General features: G+C 40.8%; 1 protein-coding gene across 3 annotated transcripts; it reads left to right on the top strand.

The window, feature by feature from the left end:
• Positions 1–438: 438 nt before the first annotated feature.
• Positions 439–10,529, top strand: RBM43 (RNA binding motif protein 43). 3 transcript variants are annotated; one of them, XM_007078536.3, is made up of 4 exons: positions 439–502; positions 5,384–5,600; positions 8,500–8,588; positions 9,366–10,529. In XM_007078536.3, exons 1-4 carry the CDS (start codon positions 500–502, stop codon positions 10,113–10,115), a joined length of 1,059 nt encoding a protein of 352 aa, XP_007078598.1. In that variant the 5' UTR covers positions 439–499; the 3' UTR covers positions 10,116–10,529. The 3 variants fall into 3 exon arrangements, with proteins under 3 accessions (XP_007078598.1, XP_042850363.1, XP_042850364.1); XM_042994429.1 differs by lacking the exon at positions 439–502 and adding an exon at positions 2,534–2,851; XM_042994430.1 differs by lacking the exons at positions 439–502; positions 5,384–5,600 and adding an exon at positions 7,174–7,276.
• Positions 10,530–11,934: the final 1,405 nt, after the last annotated feature.

Genomic DNA, 11,934 nt, shown 5'->3' with positions numbered 1-11,934 from the left:
GACTCTGAAGTCTGAATGGCTTGTGCAAGGTCAGCTAGGTTGACAGGGACCGAGCGCTTTTCAACCCATGCCCTGTGCACCTGGCCGCCGCGCGACTGGCCCTGGGCTGGTGGGGGGAACAGGTATGGCGTGGTGAAGAGTCCCACGAGTGGGGGCGCAGAAAGGACGGTCCAGATTCCACTGAGCGCGGGACAGACACAGCAGCGGGAGAAGCCCCGGAGTACTGCCGGGGATTCCTTCTGGCCCCTCTCCAGTGTGGTTTCAAAAGTTATGGGACTACAGAGGCAGCAGCCATTCCAGGTCTGAGCTTCACCCAGAGGCCAAGAGGCGCAGAGCAGCGGGATGCGGTGGAGGGGCAGTTGTTTTATTTTTTTCACATCATCTCCAGGCTAGCGTCAACAAAGAACTGAAAGCAAAACCTTCTTCCGGCCAGCCTTGTGGCCTGTGCTCTGCTAGACTTGGGCCCTGCAGGCAGCGGAAGGCGCGTCTCTTCTCCGCCATGGCAAGTTACTTTTGTTCTGGCTTTTACCAGTCAGGGTCTTTCCCGTCCCGTTATCACGGTCCCACAGGAGCTCGCGGAGCCGGCCGGGCGGGGGTGAGAGGCTGTCGCCCGCGGCGCGCGGGGAGGCCCGGTGCTGGCGGAGAGCCACCTGCCGCGGAGGCCAACCCTCCGGCAAACCTTGCCCTGACTTTTCTGCACCTGCTCCTGTGGCAGTGTCGCGCGCGCGCTTGAAATTCATAGCAGGCTGTGCGAGACAGGCACAACTCCAAAGGGACAGAACGCCACGGCCGCCTCCCTCACCCAGTGTCTCGTGGTCAGGGACACAGCTGTCTCGTCGAGGAGTAGTTTCGCAGGCTGTGTTTGGGCTTAACTGTTGCCTCCCACTCCTCCCACTCCTTGGGGAACAACAGCGGAGAAAATTACCCAGAAATAGAGGCCGCTGTTTCCTTTTGAAAAGGGCCAGCAAGAAGGATTCGAGCCAAGGACTCAAGTTGGGAAGGCATCCTGATGTCTTGTCTGCATTAGTGGGAATTCTCTCTGGTGGCCTTAGTTCTTTTTCCAGGCACAAAGGGCTCTGTGTTTTCGCCATCTGTGCTGGCTAGCAAGAACAGTTAGCAAGTTCAAGATTGAGCCTTCTGTGTTCTTTCCATCAGGCGCTTGAAGGCAGTGGCAGGGCCTTTAGTTATTAGGGTCCCGGAAATGCCAAAGCAGTTGCTAGATTCCAGTATGATTTTGTTTATTGGTAGCAGTAAAGGCAACGTCAATGAAAATAACTGATTTTTTAAAAAAAGAAATTACATGGACGCAAGGAATGAATCTAATTATTTCTGTCTAGTGCCTTACTTACAAAAACAAAACTAACAGTTTTTCTTTATATCTTCTGGCTTTCTGACACTATGGTCGGAAGTGTCTTAAAATATATCATTGATACTGGAAAATGTCATCACCTTAATACCTCTTGGCCAAAATGCTGGTCTTGCTTCAAAATCCTGTATCTCTGTGGTGACTGTTGCAAGAGCTATTTTCAAGACATCTCTTTTTCTTATTGCTGGATAGAGAGGTTAATAGCTGTCAGGGAGAAGTTCCTTTAATTTCAAGGATAACTTAAATGCAGACACTTGAATAAAGAAATAATGGTGTTAGTATTGGTGAGGGCACAGGTGGAGTAAGATTTCCTGAATTTGAATTTTTTTTTTAATTTTTTAAAATATTTATTCATTTTTGAGAGTGAGAGAGACAGAGCATGAGCGGGGGAGGGGCAGAGAGAGAGAGAGACCTAGAATCCAAAGCAGGCTCCAGGCTCTGAGCTGTCAGCACAGAGCCGGATGTGGGGCTCTAACTCACAAGCTATGAGATCATGACCTGAGCTGAAGTTGGACTCTTAACTGACTGAACCACCCAGGCGCCCCTTGCCACCTGATTTTGACAACTACTAGCTGAAATACCAAAGAGATGCTGAGAGAGTATATATCCTGGGGGCAGGCATCATTGACTTTCATCATTTTCTGTTGAATTCCTACTATGATAAATGAGGATTTCACTTAAGTAATATCTGCCTTTTCCTATCTTCCAAGTTTGAAAGTTTCAATATTATTTAAAAATTTCCTATGGCATATTTTTATAGCTTCCATAGTATTCTTAAAATTTTGATGGAATGACATGCTTTTCAGTAGTGTAAGAGGAGATTATTTTGTTCTCAACTTCTGTTAGTTCAGCCTTTATTCTTAAATTGGCAGGGTTGAATGTTTCCATTTTATTCTGTAGTCATACTTAAATCTTAGCATTTCAGAGACTTAACAAAATTAGTCTAAAGTTGGTTTAAAAACCAATAGGAGGGGCGCCTGGGTGGCTCAGTCGGTTAAGCGTCCACTTCGGCTCAGGTCATGATCTCGCGGTATGTGAGTTTGAGCCCCGCGTCGGGCTCTGTGCTGACTGCTCAGAGCCTGGAGCCTGTTTCAGATTCCCTCTCTCTCTGACCCTCCCCCGTTCGTGCTCTGTCTCTCTCTGTCTCAAAAATAAATAAACGTTAAAAAAAATTAAAAAAAAAAACAACCAATAGGAGTTTTTACATTATTATGCAAATAGTAAATACTGTTTATAGCCACGCCTAGTACTGTGCTGTGATTACTTTTTCTCCTTTTAGTCCAATGTCATGTGTATTTTTCCTTTTCCACTTGACAGGCAAATGTTCCCAGCAGCAGTGTCAATTGGACTGGCAATTTTTGGTACTGCATAAATTAATTCAAATCGTGCCACACTTCAGTTTGCTTATGATCTTTAGGTTGGAGTCCCTTCAAATGCCAGAAAGCAGTGGAGACTTGCTATAGGTGCCAGCACCCATACTAGCAGGTCAGATTCTCCCTAAGTGTTCATTCAGTTTTTTTTTTAAGGTACAATAATCTTTAAGTCATCTGCCCCGGCCCCCAGCCGCAGGTTGTCACCCAGCTGCCTTCACTATCCTCGTGTGTGTGTGTGTGTGTGTGTGTGTGTGTGTGTGTGTATGCAGGGAGGGTAAGGAATGTGGAGAGACAACTGGAGAAGTTGTTTTGCCACTAGTTTTTCAACTGATCTTTCTGGTTTTGGTCCCTTTTTTCATTTCTGTTGTCACCTTTCCCGTGAAACCCCCTTTCCTTGTTCAGGGTTAGATCCTTTTCTCTCTCTTATCCTTCTCATACTTCTATATATTTTCAGTCTTCCAGAAATGTGTCAACTGGGCTTATTCTCCTTTTTATTCTTATTCTTTACTTTTATTGTTTTACTTGCTGTTGGGATGGACAGGATGCTGTGTACTTAGACTGTCTTCTTGACCGGAGGTCAGAAATAGCTAGCTTACACCCAGCGAAATCCTATTCTGAGTACAGAGTCCTCTGAACTGACAGCCTGACACATCTTTGTGATCTGTTAGCCTTATGAGATATCCTGTCTTCCCTGGAGGTAATTTAGGATAGATTAAGTCTGAGCTGTGTTATAATCAGGCTGGACTACCTATGTAAGCACTGAGAACAGCTGATAGGTCCACTTCCCTAAATGGGCTGGGGAACAAATCAAAACATTGAAAACGAAGCCCTTTACCTGAATAATGTAAGAAGTTCGAAGAGAGTGAGCTCAGGGAAGGGTCTACTTGCAGTTGGTGCTCTGTGCTCAGCATAGTGGCGGGGTCTTCAATAGCATATGCTCTTAGTTGTTGAATTCTATCTCACGTATGTGCCTGAAGGCAGGATTTACTTCACTGCAGCCCCACCGTTATGGCCAGGGTTGTTTTTTGTTTTTTGTTTTTTGTTTTTGTTTTTTTTTGTTATGGGGCCCTTTTTTTCTAATTCTGACCCAAAAAAGTAGGGGATGTGTTTCATAGTGGGTTATTCGCTTTGGACTGTACAATTGAGAAAACATCTAGCCAGACACAAATAGACACTTTTCTAAAGAAGACATCCAGATGGCCAACAGGCACATGAAAAGATGCTCAATGTCCCTCCTCATCAGGGAAATACAAATCAAAACCACACTGAAATATCACCTCACACCAGTCAGAGTGGCTAAAATGAACAAATCAGGAGACTATAGATGCTGGAGAGGATGTGGAGAAACGGGAACCCTCTTGCACTGTTGGTGGGAATGCAAACTGGTGCAGCCGCTCTGGAAAACAGTGTGGAAGTTCCTCACAAAATTAAAAATAGATCTACCTTATGACCCAGCAATAGCATTGTTAGGAATTTACCCAAGGGATACAGGAGTGCTGATGCTCAGAGGCATTTGTATCCCAATGATTATAGCAGCACTTTCAACAATAGCCAAATTATGGAAAGAGCCTAAATGTCCATCAACTGACGAATAGATAAAGAAGATGTGGTTTATATATACAATGGAATACTACTTGGCAATGAGAAAGAATGAAATCTGGCCATTTGTAGCAACGTGGATGGAACTGGAGAGTATTATGTTAAGTGAAATAAGTCAGGCAGAGAAAGACAGCTACCATATGCTTTCACTCATATGTGGATCCTGAGAAACTTGACAGAAGACCATGGGGGAGAGGAAGGGGAAAAAAAAGTTACAGAGAGGGAAGGAGGTAAACAATAAGAAACTCTTAAAAACTGAGAATAAACTGAGGGTTGATGGGGGGTGGGGGGGGGAAGTGGGTGATGGGCATTGAGGAGGGCACCTGTTGGGATGAGCGCTGAGTATTGTATGGAAACCAATGTGGCAATAAATAATATATATATTGTATATATATATATATATATTGTATATATATATATATATATTGTATATATATATATGTATATTGTATATATATATAAAAATATATAATATATAAATACTACACACATATAAATTATATATAATAAACATATAATATAAATATAATAATATATAAATATATATAATATAAATATAAATTTATTTATAAATTTATAAATATAAAAATATATATAATATAAACATAAATATATATAATATATATACATTATATATATAAAGAAAACATCTAGCCATCTCCAAACTACCATATTTTGTGGTTGGCTTGACTTGTTTTCAAACTTAAATTTTTACCATGTGTATTTCTTGATCTCTTCCTTTGTGATTGCTATTACTTTTAGGCCTTTCTAAAATCAGGCAAATATTAACTAATGTTTTCCATTTATAAAAAAAAATTGAGTTCACTTTTTACATTGTACCCCTCAAATTCATGTGGGGTTTATGTTGGTATATGACGTGAGGCAAGGATCTGTCCTTTTTTTTTTTTTTTTTCAAGTGTCTGATCAGCTATACTAGCACCTTTATTGAATAAAATATACTCTCTTCCACTGGTGTGTGATGATGGCTATATTAAGGAGAATCTTATTTTTGTATTTAAAGAGTATCCTACTATTGTTCTTACAGGCATCAGTTTTGAAAGGCAAGGACTCCAAAGCTTCTGAAAGAATGGTTGAAGTTGCTGGTCATCCGTTTTGCCTTTTTAATGATCAATTACTGACCACAGTAGTGAAGACTCACTTTCAAGATATTAAGAATAAAGGCGGAGTTGTTGAACATGTGATATATCCAACAAGAACCAGGGGCAGGGGAGTTGCAAATGTGACATTCAAAGAGAAAAAAGGTATTTCCAAATCAAATTTTGTAATTTTAGAAATACTTCTGTAATGAAATCAAGAATTGAATTTCATTAAAATGATTCATGGGATTGGTAGAGTTTAAAGTAGCATTTTGAAAATATTATTCTATTCTGAATATATTGGTACAATATTGTATTAACAAGAATGTATGTGAAAATGGCTCATGATAAAGTTGTTAGCAACTGCCAAATTCTTGAAGACTTCTTTCTATATTTAGAATCTGTCTGGATCTTGGCATGAAAGTGATACATTTTATTGTAGAAAACTTGTAAAATACAGAAAAAAAATGAAGCCCCCAAGAATCTATAATCTCACAAATATGATAACTCTGAATTTTGAAGTGGCTTCAGCAATATAATCATACCATTAGCTTCTCTTTGTTCAAACCTACAAAAAGATATTCTAATATAACATCACTTTTATCACCGGTAAAGTTGGATTGGATGAATAGCTTGGATCTGAGATCAGATTGAACCATTCTGTTCCTATCCCATCCCTGACATAGGTGAGGAGGTTGGATCTGCAGGGGATATTCATCCCTCCAGCCTCATGGAGAGGGGCAGCCTTCTTTACAGCTTAGTAACTGGCAAAATATATTGCCAAAGAAAGATGAGGCTCCATGCCAGCGTCTTGGAGGTAAAATACTATATGGGGTTAGAAGCAGAAGAGAACTTGCTTTTCCTGAGGGAAGATAGGTTCTAGAGAGAAACCTAAGACTATAGATTATAGCACCTTTACCTGTCACCATAGTTAAGCCATTCCTTCTCAATGGGGATGTTATGGTAGGGAGCATGTGAGGGGCTCCTTATTATTTCTCTCAGGGGATTGTTGTGTTTTTGGAAGTTAATATTTTAAACGTTCAACTGGTACCATTGAACCAAAGAGAGAAAGGGAAGGCTCATTCATTCATTTGTTCACAAATATTTTTGACTGCTTATTATTTACCTGGCACCATTCTAGGCCTTCAAGATACGGCAATGAGTGAAGCAGGCAAAATGTTTTCTTTCATGAAACCTACATCCGTGCAGGTGGACAGATAATAAACTAGCAAATAAATGAATATATATTATATGTTGGGTGCTTGATTAATTTATATATTTATACATTATATATTTATCTTTATGTTTATACATTTATTTGTGTATATTAACATGTAATGAGTGCTATGAAAAAATATAAAACAGAATAAAGGGATAGAATGTTATGGAGAGTACTGCTTTATTAGATAGAGTGGGTGGGGAAGTACTCTTCAGGTGACATTTGAGCAGAGACCTGAATGAAATAATGGAATGACTCATGCAGATAAGGGGGAAGAACATTCTAGGCTAAGGGAAGGACTAGGAAACATTTTCTGAGAGGGTAGCATGCTGAGCATTTTATTTTTTTTTTATATTTTTATTTTTTAACGTTTTATTTATTTTTGAGACAGAGAGAGACAGAGCATGAACGGGGGAGGGGCAGAGAGAGAGGGAGACACAGAATCGGAAGCAGGCTCCAGGCTCTGAGCTGTTAGCCCAGAGCCCGACGCGGGGCTCGAACTCACCGACCGCGAGATCATGACCTGAGCCGAAGTCGGATGTTTAACCGACTGAGCCACCCAGGCGCCCCAATATGCTGGGCATTTTAAAGACAGCGAGGCAGCCTGAGTGGCTGGAGTGGGGTGAGCAAGGGAGAGAGTAAAAGGAGATGTGGTTAGATGGGTAGCTGGGCACCAGATTATGTTAAACAGCCTATAGGTCAAGGCAAGATATCTGGATTTTATTCTGGGTGAGATGGAAAACCATCGGTGGGTTTTGAGCAGATGACTGATGAAATGTGACTGCCCTTTCTTCGGTGGTCGCTCTGGCAGCCACGTGGAGAGCACAAGTTCCTGGTCATCTCTGGTTTTGACTAGGGTGGTAACAAGGCTGTTGACTGGGAACTGGTGGCCATTCAGGATTTGCTGATGGATTAGGTGTCATTTTCTGAGATGTGGAACACTGGAGGAAGAGTACTTTTGGAAGGGGAATAGTTATCAAGATTTGAATTTTGGTCATTGAGATGTTTATTAGGATAATAAAGTAGAGATTTCCACTGGCAGATGAAAGTGGAGGCCAAAGAGAATTTGGAAATGATGCATTAAAAAAATCTTTTTTAAATGTTTATTTTTTTTTTGAGACAGAGAGAGAGAGAGAGAGAGAAAACATGAGTGGGGGAGGGGCAGAGAGAGAGGGAGACACGCAATCTGAAGCAGGATCCCGACTCTGAGCTGTCAGCACAGAGCCTGACGGGGGGCTTGAACTCACAAACCGTGAGATCATGACCTGAGCCGAAGTCAGATGCTCAACCAGCTGAGCCACCCAGGTGCCCCAGAAATGATGCATTTAGTGATAGTATCAAAAGTGGTGGGATTGTTGAGATAAGTCTGGGGTTGGGTGTATGTTTGCAAAGAGGTATAAGTCCTGAGGCCTGGGGCATGGTAACATCTAGAGAATGAGAAGAGAAGGAGAATTAGCAAAGGAGACCGTGAATTAGAGGAGAACAAAGACAGTATGGTATTCTGAATTTAAGAAGGTGAAGTCTCCTTATGGCCATAATTAATAGAGGGAGGATTTACTTTTAGGTTTTTGTTTTCTATTCATATATACATTCATATATATACATATATATATATATACACACACACTTGTGTGGTTTTAAAAATATGATTAGGATCAAATGTACACATGAAATCAACTTTAATCTGTTAAAGTAGAAGGGAAAACTATTTAAGTGTTGAACTTAGAGGAAAATGAAAAAAAATCTTAGGCATGTTGAATAATAGAGTTGAACATTTCTATTATTAATAATTAATTATTAGTGTGTCAGGCTGCAAACACTTCTGATGGCAGTGTTTCCACTTAGGTGCAAAGAATGTCAGCAGAAAACAGAAACACTGTCAGGCAGAAAAGGTTGGACCTGCTCAATTCACAGTCTCTCATTTTGGTGAAAAGGTAAGGTGTGATGCCTACAGTCCTGGATCCTGTTTCTTCTGTGAAGAAGGAGGAGACACAGAGCACTCTCATCTCACGACTCCTACAAAAGGAAATGCCAACTTGCTAACCTGAGTGCTAAACGCCAAGCCTGTGTCTTGAAATTTTTGGCTTATTGCCTCATCTGTTTCATGTTCCTATGTGTGCCTTTTGATGCTTTCAAAGTGACACAGAGTTTTTATGCTCATATGGAGGATGTCAGGTAGATACCTAAAGACTTATTTTCAGGAAGAAAAAAAAGTAGGATGAACATTAAAAAGGAGCTTCAAAGAGGCAGGAAAGGTAGAATTAAGAGGAAAAAGTTAAAATTCACTGGTCTGAAACTATTCACTGAGAAACGCAGGGTTCTGGGCCGTCATCTGATGAACTTAAGTTGGAGGACTCTCCAGGGGAACTCCTGTCCATAGAGAAGAACCAGAACATTGTGTATCTGTACCTCATAACAGTGTATGGATTTTGCTTAAGACTTTGGTTCAAATAACATTCTGCCTCTAAAACATATTTGACTAGCTCTTTTTGGGAAATGCACTGAGGGACCGTGAATCCCAAATTGAGCATTATGGCCTTGATGGGGTTGTGAGATCCCTGCTGTGGCGTCAGAAACTAGTCTGTGCTAGGCAGGCGGGGTTTGGTTTAGGGCAACTGCTGTAGAGATGGAGAAAGTGGCAGGAAAAAATGTGTTTATGTTGTCCACTCCCCTAGACAGTGCTGTTTTCATTTCTCTCTGTTTAATTTTAGGTCTTCAGCTCTGTAAAAGCTATCCTCGATCTTTCTGTTTTTCGGAGTCAAGTCATTCTAGAAAGCCTGGTAACGGACCTGACAAGGAAAATCCCAACTTTATCCTTCAGTCCTCTGGAACCCAATGGAAGAGTCTCTGTGCAAGGGTCATTTCTGGATATCCTGAGGCTTAAAGAAACTTTGCTATTAAAAGCAAGTTCTCTTTTAGAAAAAAATAGGAATTTTATCAGTGAGGAAAAGTGGAACAGCCAGGGCCCCAAAAGGGATCTCCAGAGAGGCAGTAACTCCTCAGAGTCACCCGGGTCCTCAGTACCTGAGACCACTAGGAGTGGAGAAACACTTGTTCTCGATACAGATGTATTCCTTTATCTGAAAAAGAGCAGATTTTATGAAAGCACATTGAAAAAATGTCATGTTTTCTGTCAGGAGAGAGTGGATGGTGAAATCACCACAATCTGTATAAGAAATGCTCAACAATGTTCTCACCCAAACAATGCAAAGCTTGTGAAAGCACTTATTGAGGAATATTCACTTGCTCTTCACTTTGAGCTTAAAAAAGAGACACTTCTTTTGAAAGGAAAGGAGAATAGAGATAAAAGAAGGATTAAGTCGGCCTGTGAACAAGTAAGTTTGAGGTACCCTAAGGTTCTGATTAATTTTTACGAGACGCACATTGATATTATAGGATCTTCTTCTGACACACACTTGTTTAAAAAAGAGATCATGAAATTAATAAGGCTAAAAAGTTAGGTAATAAAATCTCAGCAATAGTGGTAGTGGCAGTCACTCTCCCTCACTGAGCAGAGGCAATGCTGTGTATGATGCTAGCTTTACACACATTAGTCATTTAATCCTTACAACCATCCTTCACTGTAGGCATTGCTATCCTCATGTTCTAGGGGAAGAACCTAGGATTTGGAGAAGTTAAAACATTTGTCCGGAGTTATCGAGCAGGCAAAGAATGGGGTTAAACTTGGCCTATCTGACTACAAAGATAATATCTAAGTCTTAAAACTTTGAAAAAAAAAATCTCATTAAACTTTGAAGAAATCTCACTTTCCCTGAAACCCCAAATTCTTAGAATGTATCTTGCTCATCTCAAAGTAAACAAATGTGATTGTGATGATGTGAACTGTTTAGATCAAAAGAAAAGCACAAGACAAATCTCTTTGTATGTTTTCATTTTTCTTAGCCATCTAAATCCCAAGTATTTCCATCTTTTATTTAAAAAATCGTTTTTAAGTTTATTTATTTTGATTCTACACTGTCAGAGCCTGCTTGGGACCCAGTGTGGGACTCAAACTTATAAACCTTGAGATCATGACCTGAGATGAAATCAAGAGTCGGAGGCTTAACTGAACCACCCAGGCACCCTGTATTTCCATATTTTAAGATACAATATTTCCTTGTTGTTTTTGTCAATGAGAAATTGCTCTTTACATCAAGTGCCCAATAAGATGTCTTTAAATTTATAAAGTGCTTCATTTTTATTTTGCTCCTAGGAGTTTGTCTCAGCCTGGGTTCAGTCAGGAGAGAGAAGGCACGCAGTAATATGAAAAGGGAAAGTTTAATATAAAAAATTGTTAATTATAATAGGGGATTGGAATAATGAGGAATTGGCTAGGAGGAAATAAAGAGAACTCTAAAAAACATAGGAATAGCAAATTTAAGAAGAGTTTAGGTAGAACACCATGGAAGAGTCCCGCTCGCCCCCCATCCCAGGACTGAGACCTTGCTGGAGGGTTTGTGCCAGGGGATCTTGCTGGAAATCCATCCTCTAGGTTGCTGGAGGAATCTGTACAGAGGAAATGTCTCACCAGAGACATCCCATTACAAAATGCGTTAGAGTAGCTGGGGTAACCTGCTAGTCACTGGGTGCTAATGGCCACTGTGCACTTATAGGGCCTGGGAAGGCCTTGTGTGCTGGCGGCTGGACATCGGAGCAACTGTCCATGCTGCATGAACCTGATGTTGGAGAAGCTGCCCGTGCCGCAGACGTTGGGTATCGGGGGAAGTTTCTTCTGCAGAAAAACCGGATCCCTAATAGCCTGCCAGCTGAACAAGTTGGAGTAAGAACAAGACTTTTGTCCTGCAGTGTCTCTCCAGCGCCCTCTACTGAGAAAACAACATCCTATCAGCTACAGAGGAAAAATACTTAAGGGTCCCAGATCCATTTTCACAGAGAAGGCACATAGGATGAATTGAAAGCGGAGTCAATAAGTTGATAACTGGCAGAGTTTAATGAGATACCTACTAAGGCTTTCATTACTATGACAAATTTAAAATCAATAGAATAGTCTTTTTTTTTTAAGGAAATAGAAGTTTATTGAATCCACCGCAAGGGTGCGCAAGGGAGCCGCAGGCAGGACAGCAGAGGAGAGGCTGTGTGCCTAATACCAATAGCCTTTAAACAAAGAACTGGGTTACAAAAATGATGCTCATTCCATATTCTGATAGACTTTGATTGACAAGTATGGATATGGCATCTTCTGCTTGAGGATATTATGTATCAGACGTTTTTTACATATTGCTGTGTATTTTAGAGTTAGTTTAACAGCACTTTCCTTAT

The sequence above is a fragment of the Panthera tigris genome, chromosome C1 (genome assembly GCF_018350195.1).
Source record: "Panthera tigris isolate Pti1 chromosome C1, P.tigris_Pti1_mat1.1, whole genome shotgun sequence".
NCBI lineage: Eukaryota > Metazoa > Chordata > Mammalia > Carnivora > Felidae > Panthera > Panthera tigris.
The sequence above is the reverse complement of the archived record's forward strand: the minus strand, read 5'-3'. Positions and strand labels throughout refer to the sequence as shown.